Genomic DNA, 21,249 nt, shown 5'->3' with positions numbered 1-21,249 from the left:
TTTTGTCATGTTTTAAACTTAATTCTCTCCAAAAAAAATACCCACAGTATACTGGCCTGAGTTATGAGATATTAAACAATCACCTTGTTAATGATCTCGCCTGCTATATTGATAGCAACAACTGCAAGACTAATTACTGGATGTTTGAAGCCAACAAACTGTATTGTATGGCAGAAATTTCTCCTCCTGATACGCACCGGGAAGTAGCCGCAAATGCCAAAAGGAAAAAAATTGAAGAAAATGAGCGACATCCTACACAGACACACTCCATCAAAGCCTATATTGAAATGTAGGAGGAGCTTCCTACAGTTAACATCTCTACTAAATACATTTCTGAAGAAAGACAGAGAAAAAATTGTGGGCATTCAGAACAAGTCATCTTCAAACATGGACAAAACCAGCTGAATGCTTACCAACCGGACACAACTTGGACTGGATCACATAGAGATCACTGAACAGGTTAAGAACAGGTGTTGGAAAGTCTAAAGACAACTTAGTGAAATAGGGATACTTGGATGTGTCACCACTATGTGAATGCGGAGAGGTGCAGACTACCAAGCATCTGTGTCAGTGCTTGTGTTGGCCCGATTCTTGCAGTGGAAGGACTTGCTCATGGCACAAGGATATGCAGTCGCAGTTGATCGCTTCTGGGCAAAGACTGTTTAATACCATTTTAGCATATACAGTATATGTAAAAATTCCTTCTGTTTTATTGTTACTAAATTGTAATGTAAAAACCAAAACATAAAAGTCCTAATCTATGCTTCTGACTCGAGTAAATAAAAATAAAGCAACCAGGAATATTTTTCAACTAAAGTAAACTCATTTCTCATCCAGCTCTTTTAGACAGGCCACCAATAGAGGCAAGTTACACATACCATTTTTACCGCATACCAACCTTTCTGCCATTCATAAATCTCTGGCAGTACGGTACCAGGCATCAAACTCAATACTGCCGAGAACAGCAGCTAATTGTGCTAACCACTACGCTGGCGGAAATTCTTAACTACAAAACACAGACATGTAGCACGACTGATGCATGCTTGCAATGCGTGGGTCGGACACTAAACTATTCACCTATTTGTGCGACGCCAGAGGTGCAGTAGGCCCACGCTAAGGAGACGGACATCTCTTAACTACGAAACACAGATGTACCACATGACTCTGATGCGTGTTTTCATTGCGTGGGTCATACGAACGGAACTATTCACAATTTTGGGCAATATCAGAGCTGCAATAAGACTTTTACCCCCATCGAAGCAGAATAATTGTTCCTCTCACGAATTACGTTTGGGGGTCTTGTATGCAAGATTAATTTTTTTCATTTTCTTCTTCTCAAAATGCCAGGGGGCATAATACACGAGTAAATATGATATTAGTTCTCCTTATAAACCATTATTCTGAAGGAACTATTAGAAATTTACCTGTTTACCTTTAATATAACAGCAAAAATGAAGTAAATATTTTAATATTGAAATATTCTTAAAATGGGAAACATATTTGTTATAAAGAAAGCAACCATCAAGACTACAATTATGGTATATGCAGCTGGTTAATTTTTTTAAAAGGCTATCTTATATAACACAGCAGCCATGGCCTTACCTTGAAGAACAACAGCTGGAGGTCTAGCTCCTCTTGAAACATACTGATGCAACTGTTTGCTTAACATGTCAAGCCTTTTCTTATCGCTTTCTCTGATGACATAGAAGCTTGAGGGATCCTTGATGTGAGAGACTGTCACAATTTCAGTACAACCTGAAATACAATCATCCATCCATAAGAAAATACAAGATCCATTCAGAGATATGTATCTTAAATAAAATCACCTTTCTTTCTTTATTCGTGTCAGAAGTATCAACTTTACTTATAGATATTTAACAAAAAGCAACAAGATATCTACATTCCAACTATACAAATACAGTGAAACCTCGATACTCTGTTTTTTGAGGGACCATGAAAATAAAACGTACAACACGGGAAAACGGAAAATCCGGGAATGAATGAAAACCATCAACAATTTGGCTAAACATCACAAAAATTGAATATGTATAATTATAATCTTACAAAAACTCCTAAACCAAACCAAACTACAGCCCCAGTGGGACTTTGCCCGCCAAGCGACAGCTGCTCAGCCCGAAGGCCTGCAGATTACGAGGTGCGCATGGTCAGTGCGACGAATCCTCTCGGCAAATATTCCTGGCTCTGTAGATCGGGGTCGCCATCTCACCATTAGATAGCTCCACAATTAAAGGTATTCACGTAGGCTGAGTGGACCTGGAACCAGACTTATATCCAGGTAAAATTGCCTGACCTGGTCGCAATCGAACCCGGGCCCTCTGGATGAGAGGCGGGCATGTTAGACCGCGAAACCGCATTAATTACCGGTACGCAAGTTCAAAATCTCAGTACTTTATATTTAATTTTACAGGGGAATCTTCGTTAGTTTCCCGTGAAAACTTCTTTCAGTTCAGCAACTTTGATTAGGCTAGCCAAACTTCGAAAAATCTAATAACGCCAAGCCAAACGACAATCGACCGTAAGTAGTTTTTAATCAGTGGCGGCTCGTTTGGGAGGCGCTAAGGCGCGCGCCCCCCACGGGTTCCATTAAATTAGGGAATTTTAATCTTAAATGTTAACAAGTGAAATATTTTACTATTATTATCAAGGGCGCGAGTTGTACTGTTATTGTCAAGGGCGCGAGTTGTACTGTACTGCGGCCCGATGCGCTGCTGGCCCGGCGCAGGAGGGCGCTCTCTCATAGCGGACCAAATACTCCGAGTCTCGCACGACTGGCCTTGAGGGAGCCAATCAGAGGCACAGTAGAGATGTGCTGTTCTAAGGGAGATTCCGGCGCGTTTCTGCCGCGGCCCATGGTTGCAGCCAACCTACCTGAAACATTGCTGATTTGATTTCTATTTAACAGGGGTCAGTTTGTGCCATTTCTCTCCTAAAACTAGGAACTATTTTACTGTGGCACTTACCCGAGTTAAATATGCCGGTATATATTTAAAATAGTCTTGTAGTTTTCAGGATTATTAACTAACGAAACGCGTAACGACTGTAACTACTGTCTCCTCGCACTTGACTCATGTTGGCCATACTCACTGGAGAACGCGATGTTTAGCTGTGTGTTGATGAATGATCTCGTGAGGTGACTGTGACGAGGTGAAATTAGGAGAAAGTTTGTGATTTATATGTAGGCGTAGTGTTATGTTTGCACTTCGTACAGTATGATTACCATCGAACATATTAAAGAACTAACGTTTTCTTCTCTTTCTATCGAACTGATGGTTCCAGTGTATGGGACCCTCACCAGGATTACCTGATTCAAGAACTGGAAAAAATCCAAAGAAAAGCAGCTCGATTTGTTCTGGGTGATTTCCGACAAAAGAGTAGCGTTACAAAAATGTTGCAATGTTTGGGTTGGGAAGAATTGAGAGAAAGAAGAAGAGCTGCTCGACTAAGTTGTATGTTCCGAGCTGTCAGCGGAGAGATGGCGTGGAATGACATTAGTAGACGAATAAGTTTGAATGGCGTCTATAAAAGTAGGAAAGATCACAATATGAAGATAAAGTTGGAATTCAAGAGGACAAACTGGAGCAAATATTCATTTATAGGAAGGGGAGTTAGGGATTGGAATAACCTACCAAGGGAGATGTTCAATAAATTTCCAATTTCTTTGAAATCATTTCGGAAAAGGCTAGGAAAGCAACAGATAGGGAATCTGCCACCTGGGCGACTGCCCTAAATGCAGATCAGTATTGATTGATTGAGTGTGGTAGGCCGACACCAGACTTCTCGTTGAAAAGTCCGGAGACCAAGGAAAATGAAAATAGGGCTTTCCAAAGACAAATTAATTCTCCTGACGTATATAACAAGAACGCGCGGATATGTGGAAGTGATGTCTCAGAAACCTTTTACTGCATTCCTTGCCCGCTATTCTCCCGTTCTAGGAAAGGAGATAAATTGATCACCACAGGGGTGATATCAATAGTACCATGGACTTTGAAATGCTTGGTAAAGTCAATGTCATGTCTTGTTTGAGTGATCACTACAACGAAACTATTCGTAAACATAATTCGATCATGGACAAGAACAGGCAAATGTTAATAATAATAATAATAATGATAATAATAATAATAATAATAATAATAATACAAACAAAAGCGGACATGAAGAACGCACAAATTCAACCCGAAGACATTTTGAATCGAAACATATATAGAAAGAAAATTGACACGTGGGAAGTTACTCCAGAGGATGAAGTACCAAAAAGAGCGGGTACCAAGTGGACGTAAGAAAGGAAGAGGATCTTTAGTCAACAGATGAAAGCATATCATAAATAAAGCTTCGTGTGTTCCAAAAGGGACCATTCACGCATAATAATAATAATAATAATAATAATAATAATAATAATAATAATAATAATAATAATAATAATTGCATATGCATTGCACCGTAGGCCTATAGTTTTCGAAGTGTGTATCTTGATGACATGGTTTGAAGAACTTGAGATATATTATGGAATTATGAAACTAAGGCACGCCCCCCACTGCTCATATCCACGAGCCGCCACTGTTTTTAATTCTCTCATCTAATAAAATAAAGCACATTAGATACAAAAGCACCCAAAATGATGGCGAAATCCGTTCATTTCTTAATCTTTCATTGTAATTTGGTCTCCGGTATACTGTTCGTAGTCAGTTTCCGGAAATCTCGTACCGCGCAAATTAGGCCTACATCGACTTTTAAAGGTTATGTTGAACTCGAAAACATGGTTTCAAATGTAAGTATCGATTCTTAAAAGTTCTCGAATGCATTATATTCAATTCTGCGCGTCACAAATCCAATCAAATTGGAAAGATAAAAGAAATGTAAAAACTTCAGAAATTACGGTTATTCGTGACCTTGAGGTCATCTGGAAAGCGCGCTCGCTGCACATGTCAGTACGAGTTTGAAATGATACCAACCATTTAAAATGTAACGTGCGCAAATAAAACGACTGCAGTTTTTGGTATTTTAACACGAAAACGTAACTTCCCAGTCTTACATCAGGACCTAAACAGTAATAGGCAATCCCAAGACCTCCCATTGCTTTTTTCTTTTTAATGTGGCGTGCAACATCTGTTTTGGTCTCGCTAACATATCATGTACGATAATATCAAAAGGTACTGAATTTGTGTTAAGAAGGAGCAGTTTTGATTCGTGCCTGAAAGCCCAGTTACTCTGCAGTGCCCTGATCAAAGTGCCGAAAACCTCTTCGGCAGTATGATCGAAAAAAATGTAAAAATATAAACATCTAACCCTGGACATAATATGGACGTTTTATAAGTGTGAACATATGACGAAACTCGTTCCGTCTTCAAGCAGAGCTGTCGAAATGCACCGTGTCTCCTTGCAATTGTTGTGGGCACCCTCTGCTTTATGATTTTCCGAGATTCTCTAAACAATACCACCCGAATGCGATGCTAAGATGGTCTCTTATGCAAGTTCACCGCCGATCGCTTTTCTAGTACCGGTACAGTACTTGCTTTAATTATCGCAGTGACGGGGCGTTAACGCCAAGATCCATAAATATGCCATAGCCGTCCTTTCGTGAGATACAGTTTATTAAAAAACGATTGATCGAGGATTTAGCATTAATGGGACTGGAATTTCTGGACGGTTGATCCGGGAAAGCGTTTCTTCGAGGAACGGATAATGCGGGACTTTTACAACGTGATTTAATTACGATGCTCGCGGGACCACGTAATTTGAACGCATATTCCGGGAAAACGTATTTTCGGGGAACGGATAATCGAGGTTCCACTGTATATAAGTCTATTATACAATCACAGATAGAGCAACAATATTCGAGAGCTAGATGATGCTTGCCCAGTATTGGGCGACGTCAATAGCGTTGGGGGAGGCTGCAATCAAGTCTTTCATAGTACACATTGAAAGACATAAAACACACTGACATAGATGTTGGATCGTCTGCTGCTCGCCGCAATCACAAAGTGATGAATCACTTGAGAAGCCCCACTTCCGCAAGTTTACTTTGGTTCTGCCGACTTCTGTACGGAGTCTGTTAAGGGCTTTCCATACTGTCCACTTCTTCTGGTGTCCACATGGAAGACTTTCCCTTGGCTCTATCCAGTTGGAAAGGTGGTGGATTCTTTCTTTCCACATTGTGACTCTAGCATTCTCTGCTTTCCCCTCAAGGTTAACTGATGTGCGGAGAAAACTTTTCCTAGATTTTAGCCTCTGTGTGGCTGGTTGGTATCCATAGAGAGGATGTGCTTCTGAAGAAGATGCCTGGAGCCGTTCTTTGTTAGCTGCTACCTCCCTACGAATCTCACCGGGAGCAATACCAGGTAAAAGTTGGACTTTCTCAATGGGTGTAGGTTTCAAACATCCAGTGATGATCCTGCAGCTTTCGTTTAAAGCGATGTCGACCTGCTTCGTATGAGCTGACCTGTACCAAACCGGGGAGGCATATTCTCCTGCAGAATAGCATGGAGCTAGAGCTGATGTTCTAATTGTTTGTGTTTGTGTTCCCCAACTTGTTCCTGATAACTTTCGTAGAATGTTGTTTCTGGCAGCTATCTTTTGTTTCAGGTTTTGGCAATGTTTCTTATATGTTAATGTGCGACCCAGCATAACTCCCAGATACTTTGGTGTAAAGCAGTGTTCCAGTAAGTTCCCCTTCCATAGTACTTTGAGTTTCTGAAAGGCCTGCGCATGCCGCAGATGGAACGCACAGATTTGAGTCTTAGCTGGATTTGGTTTGAGTTGGTTTTTCTCATAATAGGTACCTAGCTCTTCTAAAGCAGCAGTTAAAGAGATCTCTGCTTCATCAAAGGTATCAGTTTGAGTAGTAAGTGCAAGGTCATCGGCATATATAAAGCTTTTAGTATTTTCTGGTAATGGCTGGTCATTAGTGTAGATGTTGAAAAGAATAGGAGCCAGTACACTGCCTTGAGGTAGTCCCTTCCTTTGATTCCTCCATCTGCTTCGGCGCCCTTGGAATTTGACAAAAAAGCGACGATTTTCCAGGAGAGTAGCTATCATCTTGGTTACCTTGATGTCTGTAATCATTCTACAAAGTTTGTGTAATAATATCCTGTGATTTACTGTATCGTAGGCAGCTGAGAGGTCCACAAAAGCCACACCAGTAATCTTCTTCATTTCAAACCCATCCTCGATATGCTGGGTTAGATGTAAAACCTGTGCTATGCAACTCTTTCCTGGGCAGAAGCCACATTGCTGAGGGATTAGGACTTGGTCTACTACTCCCATTAAGCGATTGAGCAACATTCTTTCCATTATTTTGTATAGGTGGCAGAGTAAGGAGATTGGTCTGAAATTTTTAGGGTTCGAAGGTTCCTTTCCAGGTTTCAGAAATGCCATCACCTTGGATTTTCTCCATATTTTCGGAATTTTTAGGGAAGTAAAGCAGTTGTTGAAGAATTTTAAAAGCCATGCCTGTGTGGTTGAACTGAAGTGTTTTATTTGTTCTATTGTGATATCATCTAATCCTGCCGCTTTTCCATTTTTGGCGCATTGAATCGCTTTCTGTAATTCCGTTATTTCAAATGGCCGGGATAGGTTACTGGACTTCATTACCTCGCTTTTTAGGATATTATGTTCCATCTTCCTTATTGGGTGATTTGTTTTCCCATTGATGGCAAGCTGATTTGCGATTTAGTTTGCTGTAACATTTGCATGGACTGGTCCCTTGGCTGGATCGTTGCTAAGTCGTTTGAGAAGCTTCCAAGCCTTTCGGCTATCCCTTGACATGTCAGTTTCCTCCATAAGTTTGATCCAAGCATCTTTCTTTGCCTCTGCAATTGAGGAAAGCAGTTTCCCTCCAGCTGAGATAGTGTCTTCACTTAGTGGATCTTCCTGAAACAGTGAAATCATTTGGGCAGCTGTGTCTGAAGTTAGACCTTGTATATAGTTAACTCTGCATCCTCGTGGTATGGAAGCGCGGGAAGCTTTCTTCACAGCTTCAACAAACTGATCATAAAACTCTGGTGTTGGGTGGATATCTGATATTATTTTATCAAGGGTTGAGCTGAACTACTCCCAGTATGAAAAGTTTAATAGTCATTTTACTGACAGAGGGCTTTTTTTTTTTTTTTTTCTCTCTCCCAACCAAAGACCCTAATAAGACAAGAAGAAGTAATCAAATATTATCGAGTTAATGGTTCCCATAGCCACTACACTAAAAATCATTATCACAATATCCTGTTATTTTACTACTCTTCATAACGTCTACCCTGAATTAGATCGGGGAAATTTGGTTCTGATTACAAGGGCAAGTCAATAAGTACCTGCAATCAATTTTTATAATTTATTACAAAAGAGTATACATTTTTTTTTGATATCATTTTTCAATATATTCACCCTGCTTCTCCATGCATATGGTCCACCATTTCACACGCTTTCTGATACCCTCTGCAAAGAAGGTTTTTGGCTGTCCAGCAAGCTACATATGCACCGCTTCCTTCACCTGTTGATTGGAGCTGAATCGATGGCCTCTTAGAGCATTTTTAAGTGGACCAAACAGATTGTAATCTGACTGGGCGAGATCTGGACTGTATGCAGGGTGCTCCAACACGTCAAAACACAGTATCTGAAGAGTTTCAGCGCTGTGGGCAGCAGTATGTGGACGCGCATTGTCATGCAACAAACGAAGTCCTTCTGACAATCAACCTCTGCGTTTGTTGCGAATTGCAGGTTTCGACTTGTTTACCAGCATATCATTGTAACGTTCAGCGTTTACTGTTTCACCCTTTTCTTGGTAATGGTGCAGGATTGGCCCTTGAGAGTTCCAAAACGGTGTGAGCATCACTTTTCCTGCAGAAGGTTGACTCTTTAATTTCTTTTTGAATGGGGATCTGGGATGCTTCCATTCCATGCTTTCACATTTGCTCTCTGGTTCGAAGTGGTGAACCCACGTTTCATTTCCAGTGATCCGTTTCAGACACTTTTCACCTTCGTTAGCATGACGGTCCAGTAGGTGCCGACAGATTCTCACATGATTGAGTTTCTGCTCTTCACCGAGTTGTTTTGGAACCCATCTCCAAGAGATTTTGTGAAAGTTAAGCCTGGTTATGCATTATTTCATATGCAGAACCATGGATAATGTGCATATGGTTTGCCACGTCATCAATAGTCACTCGCCTGTTATTCTGCATCATATTACACACTTATTCAAAATTGACATCACTTACGGCTGCAGATGGATGCCCGGAATTTTCCTCATCCTTCACGCTCGTGCGACACCTCTTGAACTGTTCAATCCACTAATATATACTTTGCTGTGGCAAAACACTGTCCCCGTATTGTGCTGAAAGTCTTCTATGAATTTCCATTCCTGGTACACCCTCAGCCCACAAAAAAAAACTGATTATGGAATGCTGTTCTTCCTTGGTGCAAAGAGAGTGGCACAGCCATTTTTATGTTGCAAGCACAAGCTGTACTGACTGACAACACTGAAACCTACCATAGACGTAGGCAACGGTGCCATCTAGCGGCTGGTGAGCATACGCCGTAGAGCCAACCTAAAGACAACTAGAGCAAAATTGCAGATACTTATTGACTTGCCTACGTATATTGTCAAGATTTATCTATGGGAATATTATTACAACCTCACAAAAAAAAAAAAAAAAAAAAAAAAAAAACATACATCATCATTATAGACTGTTATGCCTTTCAGCGTTCAGTCAAAAAAAAAAAAAAAAAAAAAAAAAATTTAAAAAAATAATACAAACTCCTACTCTCTCTGAATGAGAATAGGTGGTTTGAAAAATATATTGCACCATCCTGAGGGGGTTTCTTTCTTGCACCATATTGGGCAACCATTTTTAATATGTGCGCCAGATTGGGCGACCTAACAATTGCTCCGGCTATTTTCCCCTCAATCATCCATCACTCCTACAGATCATTAAATGGATGAATGCATATAATAAAATTGATGCTAAGTGTCGGTAGCTATGTTAGCTTTAAATACTCATCATATAAACAGTTATCGCATCATAGAATTTTAGCGATGTCGTAACCTTCATTTTTCCTATCACAATATTTGATGTGGTAATCCTTAAATTGCCACGCGACACCTCTCAGGGATAATTAAATTGCATCTGCGAACCATACTGTTTTTACGTGAGATCAAGTGAGACACCACATTTCCTTTTCAATAAATTACTATCGATACCATTCATCATCCAGAATCAATATCAAGTTTTCCAAGTCCATTTATTCGAAGAAAAGAAAAGAAAAGAAAATAAATAAAATATTTTTTTAAAAAGAATTAATCCAAAATTATTTATATCATAATGATATTAGCCTATCTCCTAAAATAATAACATCTAAATTGGATAATCTATAATTTATTTCATGATTCCAGAATCATAAAAGAAAATCTGATAATATTTATCAACATCAATTATCTTCCTCCTCTCTATAAAAAAAAAAAAAAAAAAAAAAAAAAAAAATTAAATTAAATTTAATCTAACTTCGATCTGATTCAACTATTCTTCTTGTATCAATTATGCGCATCACAAAAATAAAGGATAAATTCTCTTAATTATAAAAATCGAAAGTACATATTCTTTCTATTGAAAACGTAGTATAACATTTTTGGGTTAAAAATAAATCTAAGTCCCTAAGCCTAAGTAATCTCCATACTAAATATGCATAGTCTGAGTCCATCAGTTATTGTTTCTTTCCTCTTTTAAAAAAAATAAAAATGCTTATTTTCATCATTATCATATTGATATTCTGTCAAACACACGTGTTTCCTCCCATGTTATAACGTTAGCAATCGCAAGTAAGTTCCAAATATATATCAGCTCAAAATGGCTATTTCAAATATATATAGTTCATTAAATGAGAAATATTGGTCACCTTGACCATGTCATTAGGTTAAAATATTCAAATAACACCTTAAAATTAAATGTAGGTATCGTGTAAAGAATAATTATAATCGTAGTTCAAATAGAAATTATACCTAACATGTCTTACGGTTTACCAATATTCAATCAGGTATCAAGAATTCCGTAGGAATGCATTTGGTAACCTATTTTATCTAATTGTGGTAGAGATTTAAATTATGGGATTGTTCTATGAATTAAATTCATTCTCGACAACAAACTTCCAATAATATTCAGTACAACGTTGATATATATTATCTATGAAGACTACAAGTTTCCCTTCTTTTATTTCCTACTTGGATATTTCCTATGAAGACAGTTTACGGTAACCCATATACGAAATCTGCGATGTATTTCATTGTATTCGTGTACCGCTAACCCAATATATCTCGCATTACCATATTAATATTTTGCCGCATATGTGAAACATCACCATCGGCCAATAATACACTGTATTTACCGCCAAAATTATCCATAAGCATATCTATGTCTCCATTTACCAATATTAATTACCATAATATATCACCATTCATTCCCATAAACATATCTCGGCGAATAATTATTCGTAAATCCACATTAACATGCCACTCTAATCATAACTTCCCTACGTAAACATTTATCATTTCCAACATGACGGCAAATCATCTTAACATCTCATTAATGTACTGCAACGGTACTCTTTTGGGTTAGATTTCATATATAATACACATAAACACGTTAGCCTGAAAATGAAACACATATATAAATCAAACAAGTTAATATGTACTCACATGTCATCGCGTCGCATCAGCAAACAGATATTGGTTGTTCAGAAATCAACTATCTTCTTTAAAAAATTTAATTAGGGTTACGTCTCTTTATATACGATGTTTCAGTCCCATAATGGTTGAAAATCACATTCTAAATCTCTCCTTGTTCAATTATAAACATTCCTATATTATGACATTGATTGTAAACTCTGGAAGAAATACCTATTCCCATAATAATAATAATAAGTCAACAAGGACAATCTCATTGCAAAGATGGCAACGACTGAGATTTTATCACGAAGAACTACGTAAAAACAACATACCAATGTTCACTACAAATATAACTACTATATTTACTGCATATTAATTTCAAGAAAATAAAGTAACTCTTTGGAACTTATTTTGCGATCACTGACGTTAGATGACTGGCTTTGGCTTCGATGTTGTCATCTTAAGATTGCGTAGAACGACTCCATCCTCCGTTACGTCACTATCAGGTTGTAGTTTTGGGACCCGGGATAGTAGTAACAGCTGGGCGGTCTGCGTCGGACAGTCAGCTCCATCTCCGATTTAGCCTCTCATGTTGTAGCCGTCAGTCATATATGAAAGAAACATTTCCAAAACGGGAATTAATTTCACGTCCATACTCTTGGGAATGAGTATCAAGTTTGTATCTAAGATTCAGGTTATCAGGACAGTAATTCAAGGTTAATTCTTTGCGGCAGTTTAACAGGTAAAATCTATCAAGTTAGCTTTCTAAAAATTTCTTTTGTCCAGCTACTCAACCTATACTGCGTTAAATTCGGCTTGATTGCTCGTATGGCCTTTAGTCTATACTCCGACTACTGTTCGGGTATTTTCCAACTTGCTCTGATTTTCCGTCACGATATTCGTTCGAATATATATGATATCCAAATATTCCTTCACTTTGCAGGTTCTCCAGCCGGTAATAACTACAATATCTCCCTTCTTCTTTATACGAGGATTAATTTTTCTTCTCGTGGATAAATTTACATCGTTTTGCGTAACAGATTTTTTTATTGTTCAGCTACTTCTTTTTAACAATTTTAAAACCTTCTATTATTTTATCACGGCCGCATGGATCCTTTATAACTTTCCGTCTCAGTCCGTGATCTAGGCATATTTAATTCATCAAATAAACATCTTTGCCGTCACGTGCATGGCCTTCTTGATTATATACGTTTGTATAATATATACACTCCGAAATCACGGCCTATTTTACTTAATATATGCATTCTTTTCTGATGTATGGCCCAATTACGTAATCTTCGCGATCTCATTACCGTGCATGGCAAACTTATAATGTCGTATGACAACCTTTATTCCGATATCAGGACGATGAAAACAGTACAATATAAACGATGAAAGGGGTTTGATAGAGTGCCTCGTGGACACAGTGTATTTCCTCCCACACAATGGGATATGACTCCATTACCAATCTCAAGACTCCTACATCTTGAGAGGTAATGGTCAGGAAAACAAAAAAATATGTGGGCAACAGAGCCAAATATATGAACCACAAAGAAAATGATAATGCCAATTTATATGTACATATTCTTCATTACCTAAAGAATTTCAAGCTATAGAATGAATATGAATATTTTTTTATTGATAAAATGGGCTATTTATTGGAAACTAATGACAGTGGTAACAATAAAAATACATTTTTCGAACTTAACAATGAAATATAAGCCACCGAAAAGTTCCTGCATTAAAATCCTGAGTATACTTGCGATATTTTTTACGGATTCTAAAATAAATAACACAGCACTAAACAGATGGCAAGTAATACAACATGACACTCAATACTGTTCAAATGTTTGTGGCTGTGTGAAATGCCCTAAAACAAGGATCACAATGCTACATCGCTGGAAAGCCGCAAAAACAAACTGCCTGAGTCACCGACATCCACTACGGTTGAGTCAGAGACATCTGTTGGCAAAAATGGGACCCTAAAGTAATAATTTCATAAACATCTGGCGGAAATATTGAGAAACAACAAGAAACTAGTATATTCTGCCTTTTAAATTAGGTACCGACCAATAAGCGACATTCCCGAGTATATTCGGGATTTTATTTTATATGAATATATAAAACCCCGAGTATACTCGGGCTTTCATGTTAAGAGGTTAAGCGGCTGCACTGGTCACAGCTTAAAGGTGTGCACAACAGTCTAACAGGTCCGTATGAGACACATTGTAAACCTAAGAATTTCATTTTTTGTCCATGTTGAACTGAAAACGTAAGATAGGAGGTGGAGCCTTTAAGTTACCTATCTTACGTATGAGACACATGGTTCGCACTCACACTGCAGTCACTCTTCTGTACTATAATACCTCGTTGTCCACTCACAGATCTCCGTCAACTCTAGCACACTGCTCTGATCTAACATTCAGCAGTACACCACACAGCACTGTCTCACTGACTGCACTCTCCACTCATCAAAATCAACTGCTGACTGACAGTGTACACTAAACAATCCTGCACCTTGATATAAGGTGAATGACCCTTCAAGATCCATCAGGCACTAGAAGCCTGTGGAAACCTCTGGATATGGAAGGGTCTCGGTTCACGATTCTCATTGTTTCCACACTGCAATAGCAGTAAACGAGTTGGCAGCAATATCACCCCGTCCCATCTCCAACGGGTTGTCCGTAGTGGTGCGAGAACGAGGAGTACAACTCTGTGATTCGCCCCTATTTCATCCACCCAGGCTTGTTCCATTAAAAATGGCATCGCCGAGGCCTTCTAAATCATACTGCACCATCCCTAAGGCAGCTCCATGATATGGCTCCAGGCAATCCAGATGGACAACCATCAGCTTCCTCCAAGGAGGTCGCTCGATCCTGTAGACAACGCCCTTAATCGGGGTGATGGTATACGGGCCTTCCCACGACAAATGGAGCTTCGGTAATCATTTTCAATCTTCCCGTAAGGATCCATAATAAACATCATCATCATCATCATCATGAAGCACAGTGTTAGTTAGCAGAGTAAAGAACATGCCCAGAAAAGAAACCCTGTAATGTTATACACTGGCATCAGAAAGTTCAAACTTCCCTTAAGAAAACTCCAGTTCTTGTTATTCGTTAGGCAGCAAATTTTTTTTTTTTGCTAGGGGCTTTACGTCGCACCGACACAGATAGGTCTTATGGCGACGATGGGATAGGAAAGACCTAGGAGTTGGAAGGAAGCGGCCGTGGCCTTAATTAAGGTACAGCCCCAGCATTTGCCTGGTGTGAAAATGGGAAACCACGGAAAACCATCTTCAGGGCTGCCGATAGTGGGATTCGAACCTACTATCTCCCGGATGCAAGCTCACAGCCGCGCGCCTCTACGCGCACGGCCAACTCGCCCGGTAGGCAGCAAATTAGTGATATTTCAAATTACATTTATTTCTTATGAAAATACAAACATAGGCATCCATCATACACAAACTGACGAACGATAAAACAATTTATGCTTCAATCAATAGAATATAATGTATTTTAGAGCTACACTGTTAACTTTTGTGATCATCTGTATCCTCCTACCTTTGCTCTGAATATTGCTTGACAAATATATAGCAATCTTCCGGTTGGTTTTTCCAACATCTCTGTGGTTTTAGTCCACCATGCATGCAAGAGGCATTGCCAGAAATGTTCACAACTGTTGACATACTATTCGTGATGGTCATTACCTGTACAACTCTTGGCAGTTGTTCTTTGTCTCTTACATACTTCTTGCACAGCTTTGACAAGTGTTCCAGGTCATCGTCCTGCTGCAGAACAAACCCTCTTCCACTAAACTAAGTTTCAAATGGTACTGCATTGCTCGATAGAATATGCTTCCTGAAGATAGATACCTTCCACTCTCACCTTACTTTTACTTTTACTTTTACTCTTACTTTTACTGAAACCACCCCAAACGATAAAGCCATTACCCACTTGCTGTTAGGCAGCATTCTACCATTCATTCTCCTGAACGACACCATTACATACCACTAATGATTTGACAACTATTTTAGTAGATGCTTCTACTTATAAGTATTTACCAGAAGTATTTACTACAAGTATTTACTCAACTTTATGCATATGCCCCAAGGTCTCTTTCTAAGCTTACAGTGGGATCCAACACTAAAGCAATATGGTTGGTTTTTTTTGTTTGTTTTTTTTTGTATGATGACGGCTCTTCTAGTCTACCCTGTAGAAGACACGCAGTGAAACTTGGTACTTCTTTTTCTCTCAATGCTGAAGCCAGAGCTGGTCTAACCCTGTTGCAGTGCTCCCTTGGGACAGATACCAAGCACGTGTCCTAAAGTTTGTCTCGCCACAGTCAGGCTGACTGCAATGGGTTGTACTTGTGCACCTTCCAGGGAATGCTCGAACTGTTGAGATGATAGAAATTTTAAGGGAGTTTGTCCGCTACAAGGATTTTCCTCTCAAAAGTTGGCTTTGGGTAAGTAAGTGTATACTGAGACACCCCTTCCTCTCAAGGAGTGAGAAGCCCATGGATGAAAGGCCTTCTCCCTTAGGACTCTTCTTAATCACCTGCCAGTCCAGTTGTTATCAGCTTCGTTGATATTAAAAATGCCAAAGACAGATTTCCTCTCACTCTGCAAGTCTATGACAAAGTGGAGCGAGCATCACATACGCGAAACAGACTGTTACAGATAATGAAGCCTCCCATTTAGCTTTCACAAGACCCTGCAGAATTTTAGAAGTATAATTTTAGTTAGCAGTATTGATTATTAAACATTGCAAAGGCATTCAGATAATATGACCATTGGTTAATTGAGGCAGATTAACTGATGTTCTACTGAATTTTGTATGAAGAAGAAATTTTATCCTGTTATATTTGTTGTCATATATAGGACTTATTAACATAGCTCAAGAAAGTTACTTACCTTTAGCAGGTTGGCCTGCATTTAACAGCCGAGATGAACTGGTTACCGAGCTTGAATCTGAGAGAGCAATATCACTCAAAGCCGAGACTGATGAAGTACGTGATCCACTTGACAGTTCTGAAATGAAACACCAGTGTGTCATGTTTATGAAATTTTAGAACAGGCAAATTTAATCATGGGTCCCTTAGCGATACAACAATATTGCCATACATCCAAAAGTATGCATTCATCGAGAAGCAAACTGGTAATATCTATAGAACCGTACATTTAAATCAGCAAAATTTTTCTACTACAAAATATTCAACAAATCTAATGGAGTATGGATTCCTGAAATAATCTTTCTTTTGAGCTAGTTATTGTCCATGTTTCACTTCCATACAATGCCACGCTACAAACAAAAGTCTTTACAATTTCTATATCAATGTTCGATGTGGACAAATTTCTTTTCTCAAGAAAGGCCTTGCTTGTGTTAGTCTGCAATTCCTGTCCTCCTTACTTCTACCACTATTACTTATTTTACTACCCAAGTAAATATACTCATCTACTTCCTTTGACTTCACTTCCTTATCTAATATTTCCTGCATCAACCAACTTTGTTCTATGGCCCTCCACTACTATTGTTTTGTACTTATTTATTTTCATCTTTACTCCTTCCCAAAGACTGTCCATACAATTCAGCGATTTCTCCAGATCTTTTGCAGAGTCAAATAAAAAATTTTAAAAAATCATCGGCAAATTTCAGGGTTTTGATTTCCTGTCCTTCGATTGTGATTCCCTTTCCAAATTCCTCTTTGATTTCCTTTATCGCCTGTTCTATGTAAACATAGAAAAGGAGAGAGGACAAACTGAATCCTAGCCTCACTACTTTCTGGACTGCTGCTTCTTTTTCAAAGCCAGCCATTCGTATCACTGTACACCGACTTTTGTATGGGTTGTAGATAATTTTCCTTTTTCGGTATCCGATCCCATTCATCTTCAGAATATCAAATAGCTTGGTCCAATCAACACCACTGAATGCCTTCTCTAGATCTACGAATGCCATGTGTGTAGGCTTGTCTATCTTAATTCAGTTCTCTAAGATCAGACGTAAAGTCAGGATTGCTTCACGTGTTCCTACATTTCTTCTGTAGCCAAGTAGATCTTCTCCCAATTCAGTTTCAACTTATCTTTCCAGTCTTCTCTAAATAATACATGTTAAAATTATAACCTTGCCATGCTAGTTTCTCCTGAGGCAGTCAGTGATTCTGAGGGTATGTCATCAATTTCCAGTGCCTTGTTCCTAATCAGGTCTCTCAAAGTTCTGTCGAATTCTGACTCAAAACTGGATCTCCCACATAGTCACCATTAACAGCTGATTTTGTTGCAGAACCCTGCAATCTACTTCTTTAACTTAATACAACTGTTCGGTATATTTCAGCCATCTTTCCGCCCTTTCTCTTTCCCTAGAAGTGGTTTTCCATCTGATCTCTTATTATTTCATACATCTACTTTTCTTTTCTCCAAACATTTTCCTGTATGCAGCATCTACCTTTCCTAGGAACATACAACTTGCACTTCTCTTTCAGCCATTCTTCCTTAGCTGTCTGCACTTTCTATTTCATTCTTTATTCATCTGTATTCTTTATGGGCCTCCTACATTTTTGCATTCTTGCACTTCCCACATTCATCAAACAGGTCTAGTATCTCGTGGGTTATCCACTGATTCTTAGTTGATCTTTAATTTTTCCCTAACTTCAGCAGCCTTACTGATATCGTTCTTCACGACTGTCCATTCTTCCTCTACTGTGTTTCCTTCAGCCTTTTCAGTTAGTCCTTGTGCAACATGTTCCCTGAAACAATCCCTCACACTCTTTTTCTTTCAACTCACCTAGATCCCTTCTGCTTGCAGTTCTTATTTTCTTCAATTTCTTCAACTTCAGATAACATTTCATGACCAACAAGTTGTGGTCAGAGCCCATGTCTGCTCCGCAACCCAACACCAGGTTTGTGAATCTCTGCCTAATCATTATAAAGGCTATTTGATACCTTCCAGTGTCTCCAGATCTCATCCACGTATACAGCCGCCGTTTGTGGTGTTTAAATCAAGTACTAGCAAGGACTAACTTATTATTAGTGCAGAATTCAACCAGCAGGCTTCCTCTTACATTCCTTGGTGTACCACCGCATTCCAGTCTCACATCACTATTAGATTCTCATCACCTTTTACATATTGTATTAAATCTTCTATCTCTTCATATATTCTTTCAATTTCATCATCCGCTGAACTAGTAGGCACACAGACCTGCACTATTATGGTAGCCATTGGCTTGGTGTCTATCCTGACAACAATCCTTTCACTATGTAGATTGTAGTAGCTTACATGCTGCACTATTTTCTTATTCATTAATAAACCAACTCATGCAACCCCCCCCCCGTTTGATTTTGTGTTGATAATTCTGTAGTCACCTGACCAAAAATCCTGCTCTTCCTGCCAACATACTTCACTTATACCAACTACATCTAACTTTAGTCTATCCACTTCCCTTTTCAGATTCTCTAACCAACCACAATGATTCAAAGTTCTAACATTCCACGCTCTGACTCTCAGAATGTCGGTATCTATCTTCCGATTGACTGCCCCCTTTCATTCAGTCCCCACCCGGAGATCTGAAAGGGGGACTATTTTACCTGGAAGGAAGCCATCATCAATACATCATTCATACAGAGATAGCTGCATGTCCTTGGGAGTTAGTTACGGCTGTAGTTTCCCGTTGCATTCAGCATTGTAGCAGTATCAACACAGCTAAGCCATGTTAAGTATTATTACAGGACCATATCAGACCAATCATCTACACTGCTGCCCTTGCAACTTCCGAAAGGCTTCTACCCCACTTTAGATGAACCATTCGTTAGTCATCTCTCGACAGATACCTATGTGATTGCACCTATAGCTCGGCTACTTACTTCATTGGGACACGCAAACCTCCCGACCACATGGTTCACGGAGGACGACTTGAATGCTAGGTGTAGAAAGTAATGTAGTTCCATAAGAAAGAAGTTAGCATTATTATCTCAGCGGATACTGGCTCCCTGGAAAAGGCAAGTCAAATTATAAGCCCCTTGGTAATATTACTCAAAGTGAAAACAGATCTTTGATATCATTAACAGTTGTAAGTTATGGTGGGTGAACATTTTACCTGACACTCGGTATATATAAATGTTTTCTAGAACAAGCAATTAACGAAACAGAATTTCAGCACAAGAATTTTAGATTTTTAAAATTGTGAAATATCAAGCACCATAATTAATATTTTGTGATCTTGTCTGCTAGTTAAATGTCTTTTATGAACATGTATTTCTCTTATCCTCATTAAGTGATTTTTGATCGAGAATTTAACCAGGATAAAATTAAATGCATTCATACTACATAAAATAGCCTTGATTTTAAGTTTTCATCAAGAGGCTATAGCTCCAATCCGGTGGTGGTCAATGTTTATGCAGTGCTCCAGCTATACCTAACCACTGCAGCGACATTGCTTATCTTTTGCTCCTTGACACCACTGCACTCGCATCCAAGGAGCACTGTTCGGCAAGGCCTTGCCCCGAACAAATGAGCGAATTGACTTGAAGTTTATTCTGATGACATTCTCTTTCTTCCCTGTTTATCACAGACATGGAACACCATGCCACACTTTTACATATATTAGAATTCAAAACATGAAGTCACCTGATATTTTCAAAAATATGAGTTCATGTAAGTTGGAACTCCCTGTTTAAGTGCTCAGCTAACCTACTTTCCATACAAGTGCCTATACTCCGCACGGCCTAATACCAAATTGACATTTTGGCCAATTTTGGTCCTGTCTAGTGGTATGTGCTGAAACACATCGAACACCAATCCCAAAATTCCATTCATACAGGTTTATATCAGTAGAGAATGATCTCAAAAGTCTATTGTTTAGATTCACTACGTGGTTAACCTATCTCGCACAGCGTATATGGTATTCGGTACAGTTCAGGATGATCTGCATTTTTCTTCAGTAAGCCATGTTTTTCTCTCTTTATCTCTCTAGTATAGTATAGCATAGTTTAAGCATAATGTAAGTTAGTACAATACAGGTTTAATAGTTCAGTGTATAAAATAGCTATAGTTTTATTTTTCGTTTGGGCTCAGATTAAGAGTTATGTTGCAACAAAAAATAAGTGGTTCACTGGTTCCGAAGTGGAAAATCTGTTAGCCGAACCTGTGGTGAATGTCAATGCCAATAACTGGAGGAAAGTTGAGTGCAATACACAAACAGTAATATGAGAGCCGTGGGAAAATGAACGTGTAGTGGAGAACTGCACCGAAAGTTTAAGAATATCTTTGGGAGCTGGTCATACTGACAGTGATTCTTCGTTGTAGGGTTCCTGTGACTTGCAGATCAGTGGTGTTCTCTTTGTAGGATAAACCTCCTTCCTGTGACAGCCATTAGTGGTGAGTGATGTGTTATTTCCTCATTCTCTTTCATTCTTAATAATGTATTCTCTTTCTAGTGCCAGATGTTATTAGTAAGTGTACACATACAGCAGTGTTGAAGGTTTTGTGAATTTGTTTTCAATCTCGATTCATCAGATTTTCTGAGTACGGTATTACATTTTACGATGGCTATTCGCCACGGTCGTACTGCATCAGCTGTTCTCATGGCGGGTT

At 38.9% G+C, this 21,249-nt stretch overlaps 1 protein-coding gene across 2 annotated transcripts in view; it reads right to left on the bottom strand.

Annotated features, from left to right (window-relative positions):
• The window catches only part of qin, an 870,645-nt gene that overhangs the window by 447,022 nt on the left and 402,374 nt on the right, over positions 1-21,249 (bottom strand). For both annotated transcript variants that reach the window (XM_067138014.2, XM_067138015.2), the window contains 2 exons: positions 16,578-16,694; positions 1,603-1,755 (listed from right to left, as the gene is read on the bottom strand). In XM_067138014.2, the coding sequence (XP_066994115.1) occupies positions 1,603-1,755; positions 16,578-16,694 (270 nt within the window). The remainder of the gene's footprint in view (positions 1-1,602; positions 1,756-16,577; positions 16,695-21,249) is intronic.

This window comes from Anabrus simplex, chromosome 1 (assembly GCF_040414725.1).
Source record: "Anabrus simplex isolate iqAnaSimp1 chromosome 1, ASM4041472v1, whole genome shotgun sequence".
Classification (NCBI taxonomy): Eukaryota; Metazoa; Arthropoda; class Insecta; order Orthoptera; family Tettigoniidae; genus Anabrus; species Anabrus simplex.
Note: the sequence above shows the minus strand (reverse complement) of the source record. Positions and strands in the feature narration are given on the sequence as shown.